Genomic DNA, 15,282 nt, shown 5'->3' on the forward strand with positions numbered 1-15,282 from the left:
TCCGAGTGGAGTCAGAAGCATAGGGCAGACGGGGCTTTATATTATATATTATAATAAAGGAAATATAATCTTAAATTTTGCACATGATTAAACAATAGAAAATACTTTAAAAGAAACAATTAAAAGAAATACCAGACATAAAAATGACCCCATTCATGAATCTCAGCAGGACAAGATTGAGACTTAATTTTGAATTAGTGATAATAAGGTGTTCCTAATCTGATCATATAATTGTTTTTGTTTGCTTTTAACTTAGTAAAATTCCTTTATCAGTCTAGTTACATTCATTTAAAATAACAATCATCAATTAAAAATCCCTTGCTCTTTTCTCAGGATTAACGGTTTTATTGAATCTTACATGGAGAGCATGCTCATGTTAATGAGTTCACTTCTTAAGGAAATATGACTTATTCTGATAATTATTTTTGTGATCTTTATATTTGAAAAGAATAGGAATCCATACAAATGCAATACCAAATAACTCTACAGAAAATACAGATGTGTGATTTATATGCATATAGCGTGATCGCTATAAAATCATGGTTCTTCCAGAATTATTAGACCACAGGCAGAAAACTCCATTGAAGACAAAGAAAACAGTTTAGATCTAAATAGCAAGACTATTACTATTGGAGATTATTGCTTCAATTATACCCTACCTCACTTCACAAATTTCTCAAGAGTTAATTACAAAATGTGAGTGAAGAACTTTAAGATAATATATCATAATAATATCCTAATATGAATTACCATTTAGTTGTGAATCTCTTAATATATCTAGGCTATTCCAATTAATTCTGTTCCAGACATTTTAAAAGGAGGTTAAAATTTTAAGTCCCATTAAATGTCAAAAAAACCTCTGTAAGTCTCCAGGGGCCTCAGGGCTCCTCCTTGCTCTTTCTTCACCAAGGAGGACTGTTCTGGTTTAACATACTTCATTGACCATGGTTTTCCTGGGGGAAGCCACTCTGGTGAGATGAATGTTAGAGTGTGCAAGGGTGTTTCACCCCTGGGGTCTCTGTCCATGTGACTAGATTGGTGAAAGCTCTGAGATTCCTGAATCAGGCTTTAATTGGGTTTTTTGTTGTTGTTGTCATTTTCTTGTTTGTTTTGTTTTATTTTTCCTTTTTTTTTTCTTTAGAATCCTTCTATCTTCTCCCATTTGGAAGCTCGCCCAGTGCAGTGCCCAGGTCTAAGTCATTGGGGAGGAGCTATATATATCGGACACAGTTCTGGCTTAGAGTAGTTTAGGTTAATCAGACTTATGTTTCAAATGGTGCCTTCTGTCTTTGTTTTGGCTGAGGCCCAAAAGCCAGAGGAGCAAACTACTCCCCATTCAAAAGAGGTAGTCGAAAACCAGTTTTGACACCCTTGGTTTAACAGCAATGAGGGATGTTTTAAAGTTGAAGAGGAAGAAGCTGGACACTAGAATATCAGTTTAGAAAGAGCTGGCCTGCCTGTCTGACCTCTTCACGTAAGCCTGGGAAAGGTGGATTCAATGGAACCACTTAGATCCAACGGTGCCTGGACTGACCAAAACCAAAAAACCTGGGGAGAATAGTTGGCCAGCTCTCTCAAAGGCTGTGTGATGTAAAGTTGCCTCTTTGGAGATGACCTGTTTTTCTGGATATGTCATGTCAAAAGAGGCACTTATGTGTTCCTTATGAGACCAAGGCCTAGGACGGGAAAGGAGACCCAGAGCTGGTATGGAATATACTTATATCTTCCTACAACATTGGCTAGAGTAGGGAGAAATCTCAGCAAAAAGATGAAAACACAACGTTACATGGCGAAGAGAAGAGAACCATTTATCATGGGGGGGCAGTTTGAGGGGTGCATATGCATAAAAGATCCCCCACCACCATCCTGGAAACAGAGTCAATTTAAAAATCCCAGAAGTCAGAGAACACAGTTGCCGATTACCATGACAGAACTAGTTAAGAAAGTGCTTTTGTGCTTTTTAGCTTTTTTTAGTATTTGTACTGCAGTCACAGAATTGCCATAACACTTATTAAACTGTACTTACAATTTTTAATAAAAGTAAACTAGTCAGTTACATTTTTTATAATAACAAGACCAAGAAAGGTATAACCCTTATCCAAAATTCCCTCCAAAGGCCAAGGAAGAGTCCCCACAGGACTTCCTCTGAGTGGGCAACGGTTTCTGAGGTGGCATGTGGGTCTGGGGAGAAGACAGGTTCTGCCACGCACGTCCCAGTCATCCCGCTGGCTCAACACACTAACTAAAAACAAGTCCCCCGAAACCGAAATGGAGAAAAAAGTAACCCTCCAAAATCATCACCACCAACCTTCACACCCGTTTTAAATCACTATTTGATGAAGTCTTCATTGGAAAATAGCATTTCGCGGCACAATTCTGGTCTTATTCTTCTTCATTGACTACGTTCCACTTAACTCTTCTGTCAATAACATGTTAACATCGCCCTTCACACCTCTGACATCAGGATGTCTGTCAACAAACAACTTTCTGAATTATACTTACAGCATTTTTCCTTCTTTAATGGTTTAAAATAAAGGTGCAACATATAATTTAATAGCCAATTGTAGTGCAAGCCCTGCCATTTTCCCCTACAATATGAGTGCCCGGCTTAAGCTTTCATTGCTGAGACATCCACTTCAAAGACCGCTATCTCCAGTAAACACACGACTCAATACAGCAGGCTCTCCCCGCCTCTCCAGCAGTTGAGACAACAACACAAAGCAGGCTCCTTTGTTTTCAAGATCTTTGTTGATTTCCGTAACGGACCATTTGGGCTACTTGCTTGTTTACCCTTCCCCTAGGGCCCTACCTTCCACCCCAATAAAAGCACAACCCTAGGACCCTGAGCTCACTCTCTCCCCCTCCACACCCTCTCCTTGTGCGGTTCCAGGTGTGCTGTGTGATTTCCAGGTCTCGTAAGTAAAAAACCTGCATTTTTTTTTTGTTTCCTGATGGTTACTGCTGAAGGGCTTCTTGCAATGATAGTAAGAACTACAGTGCTGGTCGAGACACAACATCGGTCATGGACAGGCTAAGATTAATCCCAAACACCAATATATATTATGCACGTTCGACTTGATACATTTAAGAAGTACAACAACAACATAACCAGAAAAAAGCCCAAATACTCATTTACTTCTTCCCCAGCATTTCTGTTTCAAGCTCAAGCGCACAATGAAAGACTACTCCGCACCGGCGAGTTTGGAAGAGGACTCACCCGAGTTGGGGTCCGAATTGCCATCCGCTTCAGTCCTCTTGTCCGGAGAGGCCTGGTCGTAGAAATCGTCCTGTGGCTGAACCAGAGGAAGAGGGTGTGAGATCAGCGTTCCACTACCCACCGGCTCGTGGTCTCCCAGACCACTGTCACTGCAGCTCTCCTGGGAACCGTCCGGGAGGTGAAACGTAACGCGGCGCTGCGACTACAAAGAAGACCACAGGACAGGCTGGTTATCGCTCCGCCCGCTGGACCAGGCGCCGTGGAACACAAATCAAAACAACTGTCATCGAATGATACAATGCAAAAGCAAGTAAGTAAAACTTAGAACAAAGCTAGACAATTCCTATTTGCCAGTTACTGTGGAATTTCTAATTTACAAAATGCAAGGAGGAATTTCAATCCTTTATAACTTAAAAACAAAAACTAATGGTAAACTGTTGAAAATTTAGGAAGGCAAAAAAAAATAATATCTTGTCAAAGTTACAGAAAAATGTTAAATAACCAGAAATGCACAAACACATACAATGTAACATGCCATTTCTTTCGAAGGAACACATTTTGTTTACTTAATGATTTTTAGGTTGTTTTTGCAGTGAAATCACTCTTGCCCACTGGCTTAGATATTGCTACCAGTCATTTGTTACAGATTATCCCAGTTGAGAGGTGTTTGGAACATTACTTCGGCATCTATTTCTACAATGTTCCTATTAGAGGTGACCATATATATATGAGGGGGAGCCCAAAAAATTTATTTTACTTGTAAAAATTGTACATTTATTCTTAGATGTTTAAACTTTAGTCACTTTCAATACACCCATCGGGATGTTTTTTTTCACTGCTCAAAACAGTTTTTGAACTCAACGATTTTGATGCCTTTTAGTGCTTCTGCCATTTTTCATTTCATCTCTTCCACATACGCAAAATGTTCCCTTCCACAACTTTTTTCATCCAGGGCAAACAAACAAAGAAAAAGTCAAGTCTCTAGAGGCAAGGGGCAAGGGGCAAGATCTGTTGACTAGGGAGGGTGGGGCAGGGAGGTCCTGCCATTTTTGGTCAAACGACTGCTGAACATTCACTCTGAGCAGTGTGGGCAGGTGCGCTCATAAATCACTCATCCTGAAATGGACAAACACATCGAAAGAGTCTTTGGAAAAAATTCAGTGAAGCTGTAGGCAGCCTCTCACAACAATGCCAGCTGGCACACTGATACAGGTGGGTTCCTAGAATGCTGCCTTAGTAGGGGAAGCCTGTACTGCGAGAGGCCCACCCTCCGGAAAGAATTCTATTTTGTGGTGAGGGCTTTCTCCTTGTATATTTATATGTAGAAATTTTAGTGTTTTAATGAAATAAAATTGTTCATTTGAGCACATATTGTGCATATCTCCCATGGTAAATATTCTCTTAGTTGATATAATCCATGAGATATGAGACCATTTAAAGCTGGTTGGTATAAGCTTTCATGACATTACAGAATTACATGATGGTGGTATATTTGTGCTACATGTCTGATTATGCCTAATTTTCATTCTGCTTTAACAGCCAAAAAACCTTTCAACATCCTGTCACAGGTGACCACTTATACTTAGATTTAATAAAACAGTGAATATATAAATAAAATATGTAACATATAATAAATACATAAGGTACAATGCAATCATTTTATGATACCTAAAATTTGTGTTTTTTAAGAGACAATTTATAGATTGTCTCCACAAAGAACAATAAATGCAGTTAGAGACAAAAATGCTGTAAATAGATATGCTGCTACTCTGTAAATACATTTTATAGACTGACATTTGAACACAGCCTATTTTGTGAGAGTCACTGGTTCAAATCCAGCTCAGAGTCGTAATGGAGAAGAGCTGATACCACATTATTGCTGTTCAATGACCTGTGTAAAATGATTTGATAGTTCATTACATTTTTAATGAACTGACGCCTACATCACATAAACTATAATCATAAACGGTGCTAATTAAGTCTGTTGTAGCACATTTCACCTTCACGCACAGCTATCCCAGGGCCACCATTCCGCTTTCCATAGGTTTTGAAATGTGCCTAGTGAAGAGTTATGCAATAAGCCAAGCTTGAATATTAATGTCTGACATGCATTTCTCTTTTTATGAGAAAGTCACACTACCATTTACTTTATTGTAATGTTTTGACTCTCTCACATGAATTTTACCCTTTAGGGAAAATCAGTAATACAAGTATTTCTTTGTTGTTTCTGTTTCAATATGCCCTTAATCTGTCAGTATGCTTTTGTCATACATACAGCATCAAGGACAATGGCCAGTCTGCTCTTAATCCATGACTGTCACACATCACTTTTAAAGTGACGGACTTAGTAAAAAGTCCATAATTTTGGTGATGAAAATACCTTTGTTGTTTACTCTGGAGGAGTACCTCTGAGCTATAGATGGGGGAGTAGAAAACAAAAGAGAACAGCAATGGAACAGAGGACCCTGCAGACTTTATAAAGCATTTCCCGAAGACTCACAAACTGTTAAAAAGTATGTTTCATGACAGGATACAAAAGGGAAAATTGTTATATGTGATACTCTTCTAAATATAACTAATGTTGCTTAAACTACAGTATTTTTTCCTCCTAAAAAGTGCCCAAATCTACCACCCCAGGTATGCTGACTCTGGCTGTTCTTATAGTACGGTCATTTAAATCAGAACTTATGAGCATCTAGTAAATGTTTAGTGCTGCGATTACACTAACAATAAAAAGTAAAATTGTTCACATAAAATTTTAAAAATATAACTTAACAGATTCAATCTCACATATATTATATTATGATTTTACTACTTTATTAGTAAGAATTAATTATAATCCTAGTATCATTTATTTGCAATGAAACACTATAAAGTATACTGTGGCTTATGAAAATATTTTCTAATTAATTTGATTCAAAGATGTTTAAGTCTTAATTGGCACAATTGTGTACAGTTTATCAGTCTAACAGGCTATGGGGGTGAAGATACATTTGGAGTAAGAATTGGAACACATATCTGATGGTCCTGAGAAAACTCAGCAAGCAAATCAATATTTAATTTATCATCTTAATGACTAATGCAAGTAGAAGAATGTCTGAGATATCAAGGTAGATATAAGGGGAAGGTTTTAATACATTGAAATGCAAATGAATGAGGATCTACAAAGTGCTAAGAAACAGGAATTGTGGGTGCACCAAAGACTCAACAATACTTATTCAGGTTTTGCCAAATAGCATCAGGTGAAGAGCCAAAACCCCACCCCCTGGATGGGAGCCTTTGCTCTGCAGAGACTGGTCCATGGCAAGGTACTTATCTCTTTGAACAAGCTCCCAGCCTTGTAAATCAGCAAAAATAGTGCCTTTACCAGAGGAGTATTGTAAGTCTCTACTAAAGTAAGAAGTTATATAATACTTGATACATAGTAGTTACTCAACAAGAAGTTATACTTCTTGAAATTGCTACATATTATCTTTTAACCTCTGCGTCTATCAATGTTTAGCTAGCTTGAAAGTTGTGATTCCTTCACCTAAGAATAGAAAAGGGATTTTTCTTCAGAAGGGAGCTGCCTGAAGTGCAGAGTCCTGCCATGCCTCACACTGGGGCCCAGCTGCTGTCGGCTCAGAGCCTCCTCTGAGAGGGCGCTGCCCTGGGTGCAAGTGAGGAGTGAAGAAGACCAACAGTCCAGAATGCAAGCATTTTCCTCCAAGAAAGTGAAGGCTTTTCCTTTATTCTTTCAAGAAACCTACGATCGTTGGTATATTAGAAGAGAGAAAGAGAAAGAATTATTTCTTTATTGCCTCTGGGAATTTTGCTTTTGGGTTATTCCTATGGAAATAGGTACAATTTGGGTTATAAATATAGTCAAATCCTGCCTGATTGAACTGGGACAACACGTCATCATCAGGAGACCCTTTCAGACTTTCCACTTAGATTTTGTTTTTCCAAATCTATTTCTTACCCATTCCATTTTCTCCCATGGGAAACTATTATTATTATTATTACTATTATTAATTTATTATTATCAGCTGTGTCTGGTTAATGGCCTGAGTGTTCCATTTGTTTGTCTGATTTACCACTGACAGGTTTGCTCCAGGCCCCTGATGCCCGAAGGAAGAACAAGATGGGAACAAGTAACTCCAGAGGCTCTTTCACGTTTTCTTGTCTGAGGGCCGCCTATGTGAATGCTGACCAAGTGAACCTTTCACGAGAGATTCTGTACTCTACGCAAGCGTGAGAGACCAAGCATACAAAGTTAGGTATGACCAGGATCCTGCGAGCTGAAAGGTGCCACACTGGGATGCTTTATGAAACATCATCAAGCACCTATACAGTATTTTTTTCCTTACAGGTTAGTGGAAAAGGAAGAGAGGGGAAATTCAAGATGCCTCATGTTCTTCAAGAGTCCCTGAAGCAATGAGTCACCCAGGATATGCCAATCATTTCTTGAATGCTTCTCTTGTGTGTTTCTTACTGCTGTGGAATAGTATTCACCAATGAATACTCACATTCAAATTTACACTTCCAAACCCATTAATCTAGAAAAATTACTGTGTGTTAAAATTTAGAGGTAAAGCTCATTTTATCTTTGTATAAAATAGCAAAATTTAGAAAAAAGTGAAATGTTTAATAGGCGGTTAATAAATTATGTAATATCATAAAGTGGAATTATTCACAATACTTAAAATTATGCTAACGAACATGGACAATATTTGTAATCTACTGTTAAGTGTAAAACTCAGGTTAGTAAAGAGTTTGCTTAGTTGAATTGCATTTTTGTTAATGTGCTTTCATATGTGAATGTATATCAACTGCTGTCTGTGCGAACATCGCCTGTTTAAATGGTATCGTTTGCTCATGGAATTAAGGTGTTTTAAAATCTTACTATTTTGCCTCCACTAAATTAATTATGCATTGCCTTTGTAATAATAAAACACTCTAATCTTAAGCATTCCTCTTCATCTCATAATATATTAGAATTTAGTCCAAGAGAATGGAAAAATCTCGTGATGGAAGGTGAGTTTTCTCATGAGCTAAAGAATGTCCAATATTCTTTCCATAGTTTCTCTGTTATTCTAACCTTCAGTCTCTACTTTCTTTACTACCTTTTTAAGTACTGCAATTAAAATCCCATGCCGTCTCCTCAAATGGCAAAATAACTATCAGAATCTGACACTAAGCCAGTTATTATAAGTCAGATAAACACATTTACCAGTTAATGACTGACATTTAAAATAATTATTCTCTGGACAATTTTAAATTGATATTATGGAGATAGAAAAAAGTCCTTTGGTATTGTCTAAATATAGTTATATTCATAGAGAATTGTTTAATTATCTTTTAAAGGAAATATTCCTAATTCTGATTTAGTTACTAAAAACCATGTTAAGAAATAATATATCATCTACCCATCTAATCACTAAATAATCCACACGCACACACAGGCATACACATACATAGCAACCATACTAATAATGAAATAGAAGACAAAATTGTGTAAAAATTTCATATGTAAACTTGTTTTTGCCTTATCTCTGCCTTAAATCCAATGAATATATGTTTTTTTAAACAATACCTACATATACAAGGCCCAGCAGAAATAACACCCCTTTTTATTACAAAACCTTTTATTACAAAATTATAAGCATGTAATTCTGTAATATAATAATATCACATTCAAGCACACCATATTACATTTTAGAGGAAATGTTCAAATGAAAACTATAAATTATTACACCTATATTATTACCCAACCAACCACACCCACGCAGACGTTTCTTCTGCCAGACCCTGTACATCTCTTCTAAAATTAGCATAGAAATCACCCCAAAGATTATTTAAAAATCTAGAGACTGAAAACTGAACTTAATACAAATATTTACTATAGTATTAATTAGAAACATTTTGATCTTTCTTAAGAGAGCACATTTTAATTGTAATGTTTGCAATAACAGTTATGAGTATTTGCATGCTATGCAAAGAGGAATTTTTAAATGACAAACACATTTTCAGCTAAAACCACCAATTCAATTAAATAGTAAATTTCTCAATAGCCTCTAGCCATCTACAATTAATGTATACAATAATTCCTCTTAATAAAACCAGAATTGAGCAAAACTTTTAGTGGTTTAGACAGTAAGGCATCCCACAAAGCAATATATGGTTATAGTTTAATTTGATATTACTTGGAGGCTCAGCTAAAGGGAAACTAATGTTAATTCATACACAGTCTTCTTCACTCAGAGAGATGAGTACCAAAGTAGTGAATCAAGAAAAGATTCTGGGTTTATGGTTTAGTAATTATCAGTAAAAGGGGTCTATTGCTGAAAATAAGGAGCAGTTTTGAAGGACAAACTCACTGATGATAAATGAAATATTTGAAGAACTCAGAATTATTTCTGAGTCATTTTATCATCTTTAACTTATACACTGGGTTATTCTTTTTTCTTTTATTTTAAGTGCTTAACATTAAAATGGTTCTGCTATTGTAGAATTCATTTTTAGATGGATATTATTTAGGAGTAATCTATTCCTAGAATCTCTTATGTGTCTTCAGATGAAATAAGGTAAAGTGACTTGTCTGTATCAATTGCAGTGGGAAACAAACCCCACATTTTCTGATTTTCAACTTAAAAAAACTAACCATTCATTCATCTATTCATTTAATAAATAATTAGTGAGCACCTACTATATGCTAGACAACATCCTAGCAGAATAAAATGGTGAACAAGACCAAAACTATATCCCACAACTTCCCAGAGAGTAGAATTTCATTAAACTATTATCAGTTCTGAGGATGCTTTTGGCCAGCAGCTGTGCCATCTTTGTATAATATGGTTCCCTTCTAATTCTTGCAAATTATGCAGATGTCGGCAAGGTTGGTGCATGAAAGAGAGACCTTCAGTGTGTTAATCAACAGTAATCTGGGGAGATAAAAGAAGGAACAGGAGTGCATTCTGAATTTATGCCAAAACAACCCCCAGGTCTGTTACCATCCTTGGATTGTAATCCATTCCCAATTTATGAAAATTAAAAATTAAAAAGGTAGAAGAGTAACAACATGTAGAGCAGGCTATTCTTGGCTTAAATCAGAATCATTGGCCACTTTTCATGCCCTTGGGAAACACATTTTTTTTTATCTTGGTAGTTAGGAAAATGTTAACAACTCAGTAAGAATTGATGAAAACAAAGACAGCACGTTTTACTGATAACATATACACTTGACATTTTATGAGCATATTATGAATATTTACTGGATGCAAGCAACTTATCCAGAATTGAATTAAGACAACTAATGGGTATGCGGTAGAAATTAATATCTTTATCCATCAGCCAAAGGTGCTTCTCCATAGGAAAAGTTCTCTGTCTCCCCAGCAAGAAGGTTGCCAGGAGTGCAGCCCTGGTTTAAGCAAGTAGCAAAACGAAACATGATTAACAGTCATGATTAACAGCTGTCAGTCTTTCCTTTTTTCCCTTTTCCGTGTTTACAGTTTAGAATATTTAGAAACAAATGGGAAGGCTCAGATTGTGTTTGAAAAACACGTGTAACAACTTCACTGACCATTGGTGATGGATGTAACAGTGTCAGCAACTTCAAAATTATTTTATAAAATATTCTTATTGCTATCTATGCTACAAAAAGATGGACTAAGGTGAGGATGGTAATGGGCCATATATAGTTGAGTAGCGTTTTCATAGGAATGGGAAGTATTTACCTGTAGCACACTTACTACTCTGTCCACCAGTCCCTACCTGCCGCTAAGCAACTATTTCATTTCGGGATAAAGCTGCCCCCCGTTTTGTTCCAACTTTACGACTCACCTGCATATTTAGCTTAGGGATCCTGTTTCAATGTGTGTGGGGAACTCACATCAACTTAAACAGACTGTTTAGTTTGTACGTGCCTCATTGTGAAATGACTTCTGCAAAGTGAGGACCTATCTTTTTTGCATTAATACTTCATAAAGTGCATTGAATACCTCTTAAGAGTGTCTATGGAAGGAAAACTTACATTAATGACATGTGATGAAATTTTTAATGTAATTTTATTTTCATTTTCTTTTGGTCTCAGTAGGATAGGAGGGAAAGTTAGATAGCATTCTCTTCTTGTGCAAAAACAATTGATAGCTTTAAGAAACTTGAGGGAAAAGGATATGCTTTTTCCTCTTTTCAAGTGTGGCCTTGATGCTTAAATATACATATTAGAAACATACATAAAAAGGAATCTCTTTCCTGCATCATCTTCCCCGCAGGGACAGCAGAGAAAGGGAAAAGATTTTGAATTAAATTCTTCTTCATTCAGTGGCATCACCCCACCCTGAAGATTCCTCTCGGGTCCCAGGCAAGCAGAGAGGATTAAGAATTGTCAGCATTGTTGGCTATTTTGCTTCTTATATTCTTATTTAGTTCCTGCTATCAGAAACACCCTCAACTTATTTCTCACAGTTAAATGTTGCCCAGGAGGGATGCAGCACTTTATCTGAGCACACAAAATATAAAATGACTGCATTAAACAGGAACAGCTGCTCCTGAATCTACAAGCAGAATTTTTGTATCTATAAATTACATGTTCAGAAATAGGGAAGAAAGGACTCAGCAAGAGTCCTCTCGAACTTAGTTTTCTAGTATGAGCAAATCCATGTGACAAAGGAAGTACGCCCTCACCATATTTACAAAATCAGCATACATGCTGGTGATAGCAACTTAATTAGAAATCACAGTAAACATCACTGTTATTAGGTGAATATATAGACTCCACGATAGAGCATGTGGTCTTTTATAAAAAAGCGAGTCTCTCTTTGGATGATGAATAATCACTCAAACATACGTGCCTGATCTGTCAATATCAATAACAGAAATAGAGTCTGATTTGGCGTCTAGGATTCAAGAACTCATCTCAGGCAGTATTAGCAGTATTAACAAAAGATGTGATGGGCATCTCCCTAGCACTTCCTGCAGTCAAATTAATAATTCTCAATACAAATAAGACGTAAAAAATAGGCCAAATTTTCTTTAAGAACAACATATCCTTTAGTAGGCAGCCCAGACTTTATATAGAATTTAACTATTCATACACACCACATACACAAATACACACATGTACACACACACATTTTAAACGTCCCCTGTATATTGCTGAACAGGTGCAAGGTCATAATTACCTAATAAGAATGAAAACTAGTCATTCATGCTTTTAGTGGACAGATGATGTTATTCTAGGTTGGAGGACGAAACACAAATAGGGGGATTGAAGTGATCAGTAGAAATCCTCCAAGAGACACTTCCTGTGCAATATGGTTGTTTAAAAGTCCTCCTAAAGGAGTGTTAATTTGCACTGAGATTGTAGTGTGATCTGTTCTGATTGATCTTGTGTCAACACTGCAGTTTGATTTTATTTATCTAACTTTTTGGTTTTATTTTTGTAGTATAAAAGACAAAATTAAAAAATGTTCTAGAGACAGTGAAGGAGTAGGAAGTTCTTTGAACTAGTCCTAAAATCTGTAATATATATTTAGCCCTGGCAGCCCATGGGTTATAATGAAAGCAGAGCCTTTTGTCATCCTCAGCAAAAACAAGGAAGAACCTCTTGCTAGTCTGTAGTTCATAGGATTTGTAGATGAAGAGAGTCATCTAACTATGAATAAAACAGTCACTAAATGATAGGAGCCCCCAAACAGTCATATGAAAGAACCAGATCTTCATAAGCAGGTTGATGGAGGAAGTGATTTGCATGGAGAAGGTGGATACTGGAACACAATTCACAACACATTGGCAAAACTCCAAGTTACACTCAGAAGACACGGAACTGTGTACAGAATAAAACACCACAATGATGCTACTGATCAAGTATTGACTTCTCTCCTCTAGGCTTTCCTGTACACATGATACACATTGAGAAATGCTTTTCTAGAATGGAGACAGGCTAGGACGTGCGGGGAGGAAGAGGGTTGACTTTGTCCACATAGACCACAGGGAAAAGAAACCAGCATCCTTGAACTTTAACGTGAATTCCTGGACTCACTGGTAAAAAATCTCACAGGGAATAAATGAGAGACAGATCAATTGACATCAGCTGGCTAGCCTCTGAACACTGTCTCTATTAACTATCAAACTAAAAAAAGTGACCAAGAACTTCATTTATCCTTTGTAATTATATTGTGAAAAACCCTTGTGAAAGACAAGGGTTTTCTAAGTAGGTCTTCTTTTAGTTCTCAAAAGATCTTCATAAAAATATTGTTGGCAGTTGGAAAATTTTGATTAGGAACATGAGAAATTCAAGTCATATTTCTTTTTTTTTCAGAGTAAGATAGGAAGAACATGAGGATACTTTAAAAATGTAGATACCATGTACACATAAAATTGTGTATGTGTATTTACATGCATCTATGATAAGCTTGCACACAAACTCTAATTCATATAGACAGACACACTTACCCTCTCAGAATGCAAATTTTCTTCAATTCTGAGACAAGGAAATTGTCAGTGATATCTGAGATCTTTGCTTTATTTACTAATTTTAAAAATCCAATTCAAACAATTAAATCTGAGAAAACCTATATTAATGTAGACAGATTTTCTTTTCACATGAGAATATATTTTATTAATTTAGAGAGGAAGGAAGGGAGTGAGAAAAAGAAACATCGATATGAGAGGGAAGCATTGATTGGACAAATTCTTTTACCACAAGTTACCTTCTGAAACAGTCTCTTCTTGGTAATAGTTAGTGCCATATAATACGTAGCCTTCTCTGGTGACAAAAAATTTTCTTGTTTAATAATAATATTTCACTGAGTGAAGAACCTACCATATAAAATTGTGATTATGAGAAAAGTGCTTTTTAAATAAACATAAATTGTATATAATATCTATTTAATTATTTCAAGGAGTGAGTATTTAAAATCTAGAGAGTTTACCAGTGATACCAGTATATTTTAAAATATCTTGGAGTCTGTGTTTTTGACTTGTTTTAGAGCCGGCATGACGTCACATTGCACAGGCTCAGGTGATCATAATCTGCCCTTTCTGATCTGATTTTTGTTTTCGAAACAACTAAAAGCCATTCTTAGTGGTGAATAATAGCATATTAAAAAGGAGAGATTGCAAAATAATATAGCATATCTTACTCAGTGGCTTACATCTTATCTCTGGGGGCCATTACAAAGGAGGAGCTCCAATACCTTGAGTGGGGCTAAATTTGAAGGACAGCTCTCTACTGAGGGCACAGTTTCCGTTCCTTAGATAAAGATCACTCTAGTTTTACTCCCAGCTCACATACAAGAATGTTCTTTTTGGATCGTAAATTTAGAAAGAACAGTGTAGGCAGTATGGTATTAGAGAATGAGAGGAACGGTGATGGATTTCCTAAGGGGTTTCGAATTACAAACATCAGAGGAAAAGCTTAAAAAACAAGTTTGATACATATGTACTGAGCAGTACATCTGTATCATTTGAATATGAGAAACACATCAAAATATTTTTGAAAGTATTAAGAAGCATTATCTAGCAGAGTGTAAACACTGATGCCCTGATAAGCTGGAGGAAAAATTTTTAAGCCTCTAGTGCTTTGAAAAATGTAATATGTAACTACCTACTCTACTCTGTAGAATCAGAACCATTATAATGATCTCAAAAAAACCGAGAAACTACCCAGTTGGAATAAACATGTGTAAGATTTTATATCTCTTTTCTCCTGCGTAGACTGGCCTTTGTTCTGAATAGTCAAACTGGCTGGAGTTTATTTCCAAAAAAAAATCTATATATCCACCTATTACTCCGGACCATCACTGCGACTTTGAGCCTGACATTGAAACAAAAATCACTCCCACATCTCAGTAATAATCACTACTTGCCCTGTGGCTTTTATTCTTTTCTTTGAAAACATTACCAAGCCGCCGATCTCAGTTATTGGTGCACTGGGGATAATTTATTATCCATGTCTACAAATATAAACCCCCGCATAAAAAAAGCTTCTGTAGATTTATGTAGCCTCAGTGTAATAATGAGTTGCACTCGGAAAAATGTAGTTACTTTTGAAGAGATAAAATTTCAAATATTATGTTCCGAAT

At 36.4% G+C, this 15,282-nt stretch overlaps 1 protein-coding gene across 5 annotated transcripts in view; it reads right to left on the reverse strand.

Moving 5' to 3' along the window:
* Positions 1-15,282, reverse strand: part of PCDH9 (protocadherin 9) — an 859,618-nt gene that overhangs the window by 310,536 nt on the left and 533,800 nt on the right. For 3 of the 5 annotated variants that reach the window (XM_045201931.2, XM_053916452.1, XM_045201928.2), the window contains one exon: positions 3,218-3,419. In XM_045201931.2, coding sequence (XP_045057866.1) covers positions 3,218-3,419 — 202 coding nt within the window. The remainder of the gene's footprint in view (positions 1-3,217; positions 3,420-15,282) is intronic. The other 2 variants (XM_053916454.1, XM_045201937.2) reach the window with 1 other exon arrangement.

This window comes from Desmodus rotundus, chromosome 13 (assembly GCF_022682495.2).
Source record: "Desmodus rotundus isolate HL8 chromosome 13, HLdesRot8A.1, whole genome shotgun sequence".
Lineage (NCBI taxonomy): Eukaryota > Metazoa > Chordata > Mammalia > Chiroptera > Phyllostomidae > Desmodus > Desmodus rotundus.